This window comes from Enoplosus armatus, chromosome 6 (genome assembly GCF_043641665.1).
Source record: "Enoplosus armatus isolate fEnoArm2 chromosome 6, fEnoArm2.hap1, whole genome shotgun sequence".
Taxonomy (NCBI): domain Eukaryota; kingdom Metazoa; phylum Chordata; class Actinopteri; order Centrarchiformes; family Enoplosidae; genus Enoplosus; species Enoplosus armatus.
The window spans coordinates 25,843,964-25,857,054 of NC_092185.1; the positions used below are offsets into that span (position 1 = coordinate 25,843,964).

Below are 13,091 nucleotides of genomic sequence, written 5' to 3' on the forward strand. Positions count from 1 at the left end.
TGAGACCAAACGCCCCGATTTTCAGCGATGACGGAAGTGCAGAAAAGGCGATTACAGGCGAACCTGCGTCGGAACGGAGGAATTCTTTTTCCAGCTCTTGAAGCCAAAAACACTGCGTCCAAGCCTGAGAGAGCTACAGGTTCGTGTACACGTATAACAAGTCTGCGTATGCATTTGCAGAGCAGCGGACGGACGGTTCCGACGGAGAGGCAGTTTCACAGTTCTTCACACGCGCTAGCAAATGATTGTTGCGACGTATTTTGGCTCCATGCAAACTGCGAACGTCACAGCGGGTGCCTGTAGCTACAGTGTGGTGTGTTCTTTTTTTTTCTCTCTCTCTCTGTCCATGTAATAGATGATTGAAAAATGTCTCATTATTGCAAAAGCTAAACTGCGGCTTTGTCGTTCTCCTTTCTTGATATTACATGGTTTGCCTGCCACTGTAGCGAGGCATTGAAAAAAAAAAGAAAGAAGAAAAGGCTGCTTTGAATTTGAATTGCTATGACGTTTGATTGCAGTGTCTCTCCTGCTTAATAAAAGACGGGAGAGGACGAGGAATGTGCGTTTCCAACGTTTACTCTGAATAAATATTGTATTTCTATGGCATCTTTACTCGCTGAAAGTCTGGATTCCCTGCTTCAATCATGCATGCGCGACCCACCACTAATAGACGCAAACCATTAAAGACCTTTAGACCTTTAAAGAAGTGCTGCAGGAATGAGTCTTTAGAATCTTTACACTTCCAGGTTCCCTCGTCTGGAAGTCAGTGGGTTTTTTGGTTAGATGCCTGAAATAAGGTCTGTGGTTACGCACAAGCTCAAGAGATTCACACGTTTTGTCCTACGACATAAAATACGTCAGTAGATACCCCCCCACTCGTGAATCTTGAAGCTTGTTTTGCCACAGAGCTTATTTTCTGCAATAATCCAAAATCCCACTGAACAATCCCATCGGCTTTTTGTGGATATAATTTAGTTTTATTCCCAGAAATAAATGAAATGCTTTTGAAAAAATTGTCTTACACAACCCCTTAAAATCAAGAGGGCCTCAAGTTCCAGTGATCTGGCTGTTTCCAGGTTTCCTGATATAAAACACATCAATCCGTCATGCGACTGACATATCACCATGGATACCATGTAAGATTTTACCGTAATCTTTATCTTCAAAAATACTATTTGTACAAACACCAAGAAAAATATCTATAACCATAAATACAGAGTATAGAATTATTAAATACACCTTTTCATCTTAACCCATCACTGGTTAAAAAGGCTGAATACAGTTTTTTTTTCCCAATACATGTAAATCAATTCAGCTTGTTGGGTTTAAAGTAATTAATCTGAAGGTTTTCATTGAAATAAATGTCTGTTAAAGTCAGAATCCACCCAAGGAGGTAAATGCCGTATTAAGTTACTGCTAAAACGATGGATGACATGACAGCTGACAGCTCCCCTCTGGTAACTGGCTGCAGTACAGGTCATAAGCCCCGCCCCCTCTGTGTTAGCGAATGGGACACAGGCCAAACTAAAAAGTACACATCAAATACATGGTTTCTGTCATTTCAGGTAGATCTTATCACCCTGATGTTTGTGTTCGTGTTTCTTTTTTTTTGTTTGGTTTTAATTAGTCATTTGATGCTGTAAAAACAGGGCGATACGTCATGATTGACAGCTGTGAACGACTGTGGCGTGCTCGCGATTGGGTCGGGGATCGGGTCGTAGAATTTTGAGTTTCCAGCCGCGCAATTCACAAGCGATGCTGTAATCCATTCAAACTTTATCTTTTGAAAAAAAAAAAGAGACCGCCCTATTACAAACGTATTTCAAATACATTCATGTTGTTCCTACTTCAACTGGACAGTGAGAAATTCAAATTGGGACGTGTCTCAGTCGCAGCTCCGCAGTTTAGTTTGCTGCTGCCGCTCACAGTGACGCACTTGTGCTTTTTCACACGCGACTGTCTTGTGAATTTCCGACCACAAACGCGGCAACTGAACGACTTCTCCCCCGTGTGGAGCGTCATGTGTTGCGTCAGGTGTCCCTTCTGTGTGAATTTCTTATCGCAAACCGAGCAGCCGAATGGTTTCTCTCCCGTGTGGATCCGCATGTGCTTTAACAGGGACTGGCTCAGGCTGAATCTGGTGTTGCACACCGAGCAGTTGTAAGGCTTCTCGCCCGTGTGGACTCTCATGTGTCTGGCCAGAATCCCACTCCGAATGAACTGCTTGGGACAGACCGAGCAGCTGAACGGCTTCTCCCCCGTGTGGGTTCTCATGTGCGTGCCCAGACCCGTGCTCTGTGTGAACCTTTTACCGCACACCGAGCAGCTAAAGGGTTTCTCCCCCGTGTGAGTTCGGATGTGCCTCACAGCGTCTCCTTTATAGCCGAATTGTTTCTTACAGACTGAACATCCGAAGGCTTTTCCCCCTGAATGAGTTCCCTTACACGTGACCAAATGTGAGCTTGGAGTGGATCTCGGGACGCAAACGGAGCAGGCGAATGGTTTCTCTCCTGCAGGACTTGTCATGTGGTTCTGCGCACAGTCCTTGGGGGCAAATGTTTTACCACACCCAGAGCAGCTGGGAGACTTCTTGCCAGCGCTGTATTCTTTAACACCTTCAGGAACACCATTGTTTGTCAGTGCTTTTAAATCCGACTGAGGCTTCCTGGTCTCCTTCCAGTCATCATCGCTGTTTTCAGTCTCGGGCTCAGAGGAGTCTGAAGTCCTGTCATCGCCCATTCGTGTCTGCTTTAATTTCACAGTGTTTAAATCTGATTGAGTTTCTGGGGTCTCGTTGTCATCAGCTGGTTGACGGCCATCCGGATCTAAGCTCCTGGATGGTGCTGATCCTCCACGGTCCTCCCCGCCGCTCTCCGTCCCCATTGGTTGAGCCGAGCCGCAGGCTGGAGGCTCTGCCTCTCTGCTCCCCTCAGTCTGTCTTTGATGGAGCTGCGAGGACCGGGCGCGCTCCTCCTCGTCACCTTCGCTCTTCACGGGGACAGGTCCTTGAGGGTGCTCTCCCTCCTGGCTGCTCCAGAGGTGCTCCTGTTCCTCTTTAATGTGTGGGGGCTCTGGGTCCCACTGAACATCCGCAGATAACACTGAAACAACAAACAATGCACACACTGATGTTCAACGCAGCTCAAACACACCAAGTAGAGGCAACTGGTGCCTTGAGGCATGTTTTCTGCAAAGTGTGTGTGAGTTGGGGGGGGGGGGGGGCACTGGAGGGTGGCGGAGCGTCAGCATAGTACCCACCGGCCTGATCTACAGTATCTGACAGTTCTCTGACCGCAACCAAGTGGCTTCAGCTGCCTGGACAGAATAATAACTGATGACAATTCCATCAGGATATTTTCAAGATGACGCATAAAGACTCAGTGGGGGGGGGGCACACCATCACTGCTGCTGTGTTCAGTATAGCTCCATCTTTATTGTGCCTGTCTCTGTTCAGCTTTGTTGCGCTTGTTGTATCAGCTGTAAGTGTGATTTGTGTGAAACTTTGAGAGCAGCGACAAACCGGTGTTTCGGTGCAACAAGTGACCCTGTTAACCGGCCACTTCCGGCCGAATGCTGTCTGCTGTTGCTGTAGCTACGACAGCTGTGTCATCAACACACACACACACCTACCTGGTTCGTTTTTGAACGTCGCTTGTTGTTCTGGAACTGGCTGAAAACAGACAGTTTCAGTCAACAGCCGCCGTAACTGCGACCACAACGGACGCGTCGGGCTGGAAGGCGCCAGTTGACAGGGTCACTCGTTACACCGAAACACCGGAAGTAGAGTCCCTGCAGCCTAAGATGCCATTATTCTTCTCCAAATACCGCCGATTCTGAAACTACTGTCACATTACACATACGTTCAAACCACTGGCGTCGCCTCGTGTCTTTCCTTAAAAGAAATATAAAGGTATATAAAAAAAAAACAAAAAAAAACACGACGCGTAGCTAGACGACGTTTAGATGCTAACCTGCTCTGCGTAGCCGAACTTCGGGCTTTAAAACGGCGTCGAGTAGTTTGCGGAGCCGCTCGTTCTCCCGCTTGGAACGGGAACGTTCCTCTTCGAACTCCGCCACGGCTCTTTCGAACAGTCCAAATATGTCTTCGGCAGCCGCGGAGAGACGCTCGCTCACCGCCACTCTCAGCCTTTCCACTTTAGACATGTTTCAAATTGTTATGTGGACTCTTTCGTGGGATCTACGTTCGCAGCTAAAAAAAAAACAAAAAAAAACAAACAAACATTAGCTTCCGTGTTCTGCCGGCAGGAACACGGCGACTTCCGGCGCGACTCTTTCAGAATAAATCTTCATCTTCAGAAACGCCAGCTGAACTTCAACTGAAAATGTTTAAGGCTGCACCGGTGGACAAGTTATACGTCAAATACTCTGCTGTACAGGTTTTTTTTCCCCCATTTAATTGGATTTGTGTATGGAAACAATACAGGCACTCTACACTGAGGTTATGTATGTATAGGTTCGTGCTATCCTTGTTCTTACATCAGTCAACAAATCAAGGTCATTTTTATTTGTCATTTTACAACACAGAGTTGCACAGTGAAATGTAAGTTGGAGCCTCTTCATGCTACACACATAGAACATATACACACATATGTACATTTAGGCTAGACCAAAAATATACATACTTAAGTTCCTATACACGTTTTACATTTGCGTCTTGGAGAATGTAAACAGCAGCAACAAGATAGTGCAGACAACATGGTCGGCATCTTAACATTAAACTCAACGTCCGGGAAACCGCCAAGCACCATTGGTGTAAACAGTCAGAGTCCTCCTTGCCGGAGTCTCGCGTTCTGTCCGTGCATTAGCTTGATCTGGGAGCCTGAGTCCACTCCATCTTCCGGCGACCGGACATTAGCCAGGAAGAGGCTGGGTAAGTGGAGCAACCTTTAGGTCCAAGCTGGCACTTTGGTCCTGGAGGAGTGTGGCTGGGTGGTCGCCCCCAGGGTCCGTTCCTTTGCAAAGCCGATGGCAATAAAAGGCAAAAAAAGAAAAAAAATTGAATTAAAACAAAAATGTAGCGAAGTTTAAAGGAACTGCTGGCCGCCTCATTGTGAACGCGTCAACACCAGTGACTGCTGTCCTCCTCTGCTGCCGTAGAATGTTTTTTTTTTTTTTCAGTCTGTAAGCAGACAACACTGCGAAGACAATGCCAACTTTTGCCACAACGAATGCTATAATTCTACTTTTTACCTTCTGATTGTTGAGATGGAGCATAAAAAGGTTGCCCCCGTGATCATTTCCAGAGTTGTCGAATCTTATCTTTTAGTATTCGAAACCACTGCTCGGTGTTTTGGCATCCGGAGGACTTCCGTGCGCAGTGCTTCACTGTCCGTAGCTTGACCCCAAATATCAGTTTGAAAACACAAACCAGGCGGCTTCACTTATTACTTGCTCGCACGAGCGCACTTGTGGCTTTTGACGTGCGACAGCAAACTAAAATGCCGTCCACAAGCGCTGCAACTGTATGGTTTCTCTCCCGTATGCACTCTAGTGTGTCTCTTCAAAGTTCCCTTTTCACTAAAGCGCTTTCCGCAGAACGAGCAACTAAACGGTCTCTCCCCCGTGTGACTTCTCAAGTGTATAACCAGCGTCTTCTTCTGGCTAAAGCTTTTGTTACACACCGAGCAGCTGAACGGTTTCTCCCCGGTATGACTTCTCATGTGAGTCTTCAGATTGACCTTTGCGCTAAAGCTTTTGTTACAAACGGTGCAGGTGAAAGGCTTCTCCCCCGTGTGGCTTCTCATGTGGGCGTGTAGATTTCCTTTGCAGCCGAATCTTTTATCACAAACTGTGCAACTGAACGGCCTCTCGCGGGTGTGGGGTTCATTACGACTCGCAGTGCTCTCATTTTTCAGTGTGTCTGAACCTGACTCTGGTTCTCTTGTCTCCTTCCAGTCATCATTACTATCCTCAGTCTCTGACTCACAGCAGTTTAAAGACAGCAGCTGATGACTGCTGTCGGCTTCCGTCTCCATCTGTCCAGCTGAGCTGCAGGCCGGAGGCTCTGCCTCACTTTTCTCCTCAGCTTGTGTCGGACGAAGCTGCGAGGCCTGAGCCTCCTCCTCGTCATCTTCACTCTTCACAGAGACAGCAGTGCATGGGAATCTGGCGGCGGCATCATCCTCCTCCTGTCCTTGAAGCTGCTCTCCCTCCTGACTGCTCCAGAGTTCCTCCTGTTCCTCTTTAATGCGTGGGGGCTCTGGGTCCTCCCGGCCAAGACCGGTCCTCCACTCTTGCTGCTCTTCTTTTCTGACAATCGATTTTCGGACGTCTGGAGGTAAAACTGAAATACAGACAAACAGCTAATATGGCTTGATGAGAAGTTATCGTACATTTCATCACACAGATCCACACTGAGTTTTACAATTGAAAAATTCAACTTGTTACTGTTCTCTAGTGGACAAAATACGTAACAGTAACACCTCAAATCCACTTTCTGTACTGCTTGTTACCTATCAGCTGAAATATACACAGATAGCGATATATATATATATATATATATATATAGGCAATAAGCTAATATTATTACAACTAGAGCTAGACCTATTAATCGACCTGGCTGATACATTGGTGACATTTGGAATCCCAGATCCAAATGAATGTTCTTGTCGTCATGGAATCATTGAAACATTAAAAAAAAGAAGAATTGGGAATGAGATGTCAGCATGTGGGTATTATTTTGTATTCTCATGTCATGGGGGAAAGAAAAATGCATTTATTGAATAAAATGAACACACATTAGGACCAGGGTCATTTTCATTTTGTCTATAGAATGTCAGCACATAGCAAAAAAAAAAAAAGTCCCCATCACAAGTTCTCAGTGCAGACGGTGGTCAAAAAAACAAACAAAAAACCCCCCAGAAAATATTCACAATTGAGAAGTTGGGTGTAGTGATAGGAGTTGTTAATACTTCCGACCACCAGGGGGCAGCAACGACTAGCCTTCCTACCTGTAAGCTGCATTTAAACACAGTAGAAGACGCCTCACTATGCTGGAGTTTTGCCACAGTTTATAGTAGAAACACTACCCTGGGGTAAAGTAGGGACTTTTAGGCATTATTGTCCTTAAAAAACGTGCCTAAAACTAAATAGCAAAATAATAAAATAGTTGCCAATTAACTCTTCTTAATCAGTCAATCTACTCATACATTACTGAAGGAATTGTTTGAGCAATTAACCAACTATTTGTTCCACGGTGTTACACATTCATCTGTCAGTATAATTCAGTCCTCCCGTTTCTTTATGGATAAATAAATCATTTATTCTAAAGAATTCAAGAACTGATTCAAATTTATATTACAGCTGGAGAAAAAAAACTTTTATTTTGAATACGTTGTTGTATTTTTTTTTTTCAAACAGCTTCAGATTCATATTTTAGTTTTTCAGCCACAATTTTGTCCCCCCCCCCTCCAAGTTATCCAAAACCACTGGCCTGGATTTAGCTCCACATTTTGGCATTCTCTTCAACTTCCCTTATTTGAACGTCTTGCTTTGCGCCTTTATTGCGAAAGGGGCTACGTTGGTCGACTTCCGGGTTTAACCTGGTCCAATTTAACGGCGCTGCCCGCGGGGGGGGGGGAAGGGGGGCTAATTGTCGGACGGACACACTCGCCATGTTGTAAAGCAATGTAAAAGGGCTGAACCTGTCGCGTCCGGACACACCGCCCACACGGACCTGCTTGGTTTACGCGGGCGTCGGTAGGCTCGACGCCGTCCTCCAGCAGCCTGCGCTGCCGGGCGATCTCTTGCTCGTAGCTCGATATGGTCGCTTCCAGCAGCCCGAAGATCTCCTCCACGGCCGCGGCCAGTCGCTGGCTGACGAAAGCCCGCAGTGTTTGAATCGTGGACATCGTCGCGCAACGACCCGAGAGCGGCGAGCAGCGGCGGTCGTGTGGCCGCCCCTTCCTCCTCCTCCTCCCGCTGCTGCTGCTGCTGCTGCCGCTCCTCCCGCCTGGAGCCCCTCCTTCCCGCCACAGCACCCCGACACACACACACACACATTCACACATAGCGGACAGTATGCGGTCATGTTCAAGTCACATTAAAGGGATTTTGCAGCAGTTTTTCGATGCTGCAGGACTCAGCAGGCCTAATGCCAAGCGTTCTAATGATTCTATTGGATGCTGCAACTGGCGAAATGAGCTGACTGGAACGGTGTGGTCTCTGCCTCAGAGACTAGACGACACTCGCCCCTAGGTGGCGTCGTCGGCTTTTAGTTGAACTTCCTTTGCATATATATCCAAATTTAAGCAGTGGTTTTGAGGTGCGGCCACAATAAGTTCATCCTTCCGCTCCATTCACAGACCCGTTCAAAGACAAGACAAAGCCACTGTGACATGGGGAAACAAAAGGAGTTCAATTTGGAGGTGGCACCTTTAGACCGTCGAGAAACGAAAGAATTCCAGTAATGGAAGGGATCAGTAGCAAAGGTGGAGGGGGCTTAAAAACTTTGGAGAGATGAATGCACTCCTGAATGTGATAACACAAAACAGAAAAAAACAGTAGGCCGGATCATCCGCCAGACCAATTCGCAAATACAGACCACAGTCTGGAACACTCTCAGGTTCCAAGGGGCGCTGCCGACGGAGCAACCGACCAATCGGAGCAACACCTGAAGCCGACGTTATTTATTGACCTGTTATCCAAGCCAGTCAGACTGCATCCTCAAAAGTTTTGTACCCGCCCAGGTTGCTGCGAAAGTCGGTGTTTAAACGCGAGAATTCCATGGACTTTTGTGACTTTTGTGTGGGTTCTTGCTGCCAACAGCGGAGCGCCTGGCGTTACCGGGAAAAGAGCGGCGGGCAGCCAGCGAGACGGATTCACTGGGTTTCAGCGGGCAGGGCGGTCAGCCGGCCGGAGGTGGCGCTGTGTTTCGCGTAGTGACGTCGATAAGTTGCGTAAGAAAGGAGCAGAGCGACTTTGCAGCCGTTTTCCATGCACCTCCAGCTACATAACACATTCTTACCACTATATCCAACTTGCTTTGTGCTACTGTATGTTCTCTTTCCTGTGTGTGTGTATAAACAAACAAAAAAAAAACATCTACATAAATAATTCTTACTTATTATCTATAGTAACTATAACGCAGCTCCAGGTTTATTCTGTTTTTTTTTTTTTCCCCCCCTCAAACTGTGGCTGATCTGCAGCGTAATTGGCAGTGGAAGCGTATTCTGAGCCGTCTTCGCCACCAGAGGACCCTGCTGACCCTCACGCTCCCCCGAGCTGCAGCGACGGCATCAGAGCGTGAAAAGCTGCAATCTGCGCTGTTCCTGTGGGGAACTGAAAGGAACCGTCGCTCGTGATGTATTTAGTGCGATAAACTCTTCTCATGTTCGGTGGAAGCTCTTGTTTTAAACCCGCAGTGGGGGACGTGGGATGAGCCTGGAACAGGCGGAGTGATTCTGCTGAACTCAGTCCCTTTGTTGCACGTCTGTATCCTGTATGGGGAAGAAACGAGGGGCCTCCACACAAAAACACTGACACCAACAGAACATCACCATTTATATATATATATATATATATATATATATATATAAACATATATATGTGTGTATGTGTGTCCCTATCCAACAGTGGACCGGTAGGCTAACCGGGGACATTTTTGGAGGTCCACATGCTTAAATCATATCTGAGACACATTATTATTATTATTATTCTTTTTAACCAAGAGGGGACCTGCAGGTTTCAAGTTCTTACACTTTGGATTTGAATTTAATGACTCACAAGCACACACTCCTTCAGTGTAAATGGCCCGCAGCCCCCGGCAGGCTTTCAGACTATAGGGGGGCAATTTGACAGGCTAATTACCGAAGGGTCTCCTTTTTTTTTATTTTTTATTATTTTATATTTTATCTTATATTTTGTGACAAAATAATAGTAACATAATGTAAGGATTTAGTGGATGTCCTGACTTGAGTTTCAAGCTTTACGCTGCATTAAAGAATGTTTTAAAATCTAAAAACAAAAATTCAGAAATAAAATGGATCATTTAAGATCTTTTAGTTTCATTAACTCTTAATAGAGTAATAATAGAATAATTTTAAAAACGTACTTGTGTCCTTAACCTACCGTCTTTTTCCAACACAGACTGACAGGAGTCCCCTCTTCATTGGTACACAATGACACAAGTCCCCCCTTAGCATGGACAAGCCCAATCCAGCATGGACAAATACACTAAGTAAAGTAGAATCAATAATTATTTTGAGGATTATCATCCAAATGTATTTATCATGTTTTTGCCATTTTCATACATCAGCAAATTTTGGAACAAAAAATGTGACATTTCTGAATCTGTCACCGATCATTTAAACCAAATTAAGCTGAAGCTAATCAATCAATTTCTCTGGAATTTTTGAATGTTGTAGAATAAGCTACCCCGCAGCGCATTTCAGCTGCCCGGTTTGAACCAGTTCAATGAGCCCACAGAATGAAACGATCAGGATCAACAAAGTTAACAAACGACCTCGGACCTCTGGAACTAGCCTCAGGTTACGCAGCTTCCGTCAAAGTCAAAGTCCGCGGACGTCGTCAGTACAAACGGCAGACGGTAAAAGTCCCTGGCTGAAGCCGATGTAAAACCGAGCATATGTAGGATGTAGGGCCCCTTAAACTTCAAATTCAACTAATTCACTTGTTATTAAACCGTCATTAAAAAGGTAACCTTTCTACGTACTTGTGGACCGGGTTCAGCTAAACAACGAGCTGAAACTAACCAAACGAACTAAACTTGTGACGCTGTTTCCACGTTGTCATTTGACATATTGTCAGTGCAAAATATCCGTTGCTGACGCTTTGAAATCAGCGATCAAATCGACTCAAATAAACCCACTTTAGTAATTACCACATGAGCCCAGGCTCCCTTTGAGGTGCGATACTTACCAGAGAGCTCTCTCCAACCGTTCACAATGGCCGCATTAGGCACATTTATAACCAGCAACCAGCCGTAAAACATGCACGTACGAACAGTAATGCCTTACCTCGCTTTAAAGCTGGACTGTCAACAATAACCACGTCAATATAGAAAGAAGAGAAACAAAATAAACCTGAACATTCAACACAGCAAATGATGCCATGTCGCCAGAAACATTGTCCAGCTAGTTGCGTACTGAACCTGCTGCCGCTAACTTCCCCCTTCTTGAACTCTTTTTGGCGCTCATTCTGGGAAATGTCGTTTTTTTTTTAAACTACCGTTACACAGTCAGTCTGCTGATCCAGGGACTGCAGGGGAGTTTTTGACATTGGTGGGCTGTTATGAAGCTGGCTCTCCAACGGCTGACGCGCATCGGAGGCCGGCCCGGGATGAGGTTCGCCCCCTCACAGAATTGCTTTATCGTAATTAAAACTGCAACTGTAATCCTCACCTATGCTGGCTCTCTACCTGGCAGACAGAAATATTCTCCGGGGGGGGCGGGGGGGGGGGGCGAAGAAAGCGTTTCGTCTGCGTGTGCTTCCCCTTTAAACGATAAAAAGTGACTTGGCAGAAGATTGTGAACAGTGTTTTGTGGTCCTGCAGCCTCTCTAATAGCTGACCAGCCAACAGAAGCAGTAAATTTCACTAATGACTTTCCAATGGTCTTTAATTCTCCATTTAGGAGGAGAGGAAATGTCAGGGCCGATGGAAAGGTTAATGTGACTTTCACCCACTAATAAACATGCCTTGATCAAAGAACAGTGCAATTAAAAGCTTTCTTTTATTCACTGGACATACGCGCACACTCACAAACACACACACACACACACACACACACACACACACGCTTTACGCGGAGATATCCCAACCATTTCCCAATTAGATTTTCAATTTTGAACTAAATGGAATGAAGTTAATGATACGGTCTTTTAGAAACAGACTGATTTTCAGAGCAAGAGAGAGAATGATGAATTTACAGAGAGCAAATCATTCCGATTGGTCCGGAAATTGGGATGTATTTAATTAAGTACAACAGATTAAAGAGCTGATATTAAAGATGATATAAGACGAGCCAGAAAATGGAATGATCGGAACAAAACAACTGCAAACTGATGACGCAACTGAATACCAGATGATGTGGTTTCGGCAGCTTTCTCAGCCGAAGAAGCGAAACGTAGCCGTCAATGCCTCGGAGACATTAAAACTAGTACCACTAGTTATTGTTTCGTGGAAACAAATGTATTTTCTACCTTCCCAGGGCCGGGGGCTTCAGCCAGGGCTGAGGTCCCAAGCCCTGTTTCCTCCCTGGAGGGCAACACACACTGGCAACGTATGATATCCAACTCAACTCTCTAGAAAAGCAACAATTTTATCGCATTTACTTCCCGGATCAGCGCATTCCGGCCACTTTACCATGACTACTTTTGTCTGCATGACAACGTCCAGAGTGCAGTACAGGCGTAAAACGACACGTGTCATGACAGGACCGTAGGCAACGTGGATGTCCACAAGTGTAGGTGACAGCATCCAAATTCTCTGGAGCCTACTGGAGACCCTTTGAAGTGTGACCGAGATGGAGCCCCCTAAACCCCCAGCAGAGCAGAGACTATGGCGCTGGTAGCCGCAGTGGAAATTTCAGATCAAGTGATGTGCCAGGGCCCAGAGTTCCTTACTGTGCTTCCAGGCCTGGTACGCTCCAGCTGACGTGTGGATAAGAGGAAGGAGGGTGCGTTGTTACTGCTGACACCAGACTGAGGCATGTTGCTGAGCTGTCACACGTCAGCTGAAGCGTACCATCCATTCCCCACAACACAGCGCACACACACGCGCACACAAACTGAAACCCTGAACACATGCAGAACACCGACGGAGGGACCGCCGGAGCAGCTGGAGGCCCACTGACCCAGAGAGAGAAAGACAGGACAGCGCAGAGTCAGGGGAGAGCTTGGGAGTGTGTGCCAACACGCAGAGCTGCTGTTACAGCCTCAAAGCCAGTGCCACCAAGGTAGCAGCTTGATGTTCTAGCCAGGGACAGCGACATCACTCAAAAAGGAACATGAATAATCAGTGCTTAAAACTGGGCTCCACCAAAGGATGTTGGCCGTCTCCAATTCAGTTTGTGACTTCCGTGGACAGAATCTCTAGACATAGCAAAGGAATG

General features: G+C 46.2%; 1 protein-coding gene across 1 annotated transcript; it reads right to left on the reverse strand.

Annotated features, from left to right (window-relative positions):
• Positions 1-1,598: 1,598 nt before the first annotated feature.
• On the reverse strand, positions 1,599-7,871 carry LOC139286353 (zinc finger protein 271-like). Its single transcript, XM_070907107.1, has 4 exons — positions 7,697-7,871; positions 5,420-6,292; positions 3,972-4,166; positions 1,599-3,101 (listed from the first exon to the last, which is right to left on the reverse strand). The coding sequence occupies exons 1-4, from the start codon at positions 7,869-7,871 to the stop codon at positions 1,849-1,851; spliced, it is 2,496 nt and encodes an 831-aa protein (XP_070763208.1). The 3' UTR covers positions 1,599-1,848.
• Positions 7,872-13,091: the final 5,220 nt, after the last annotated feature.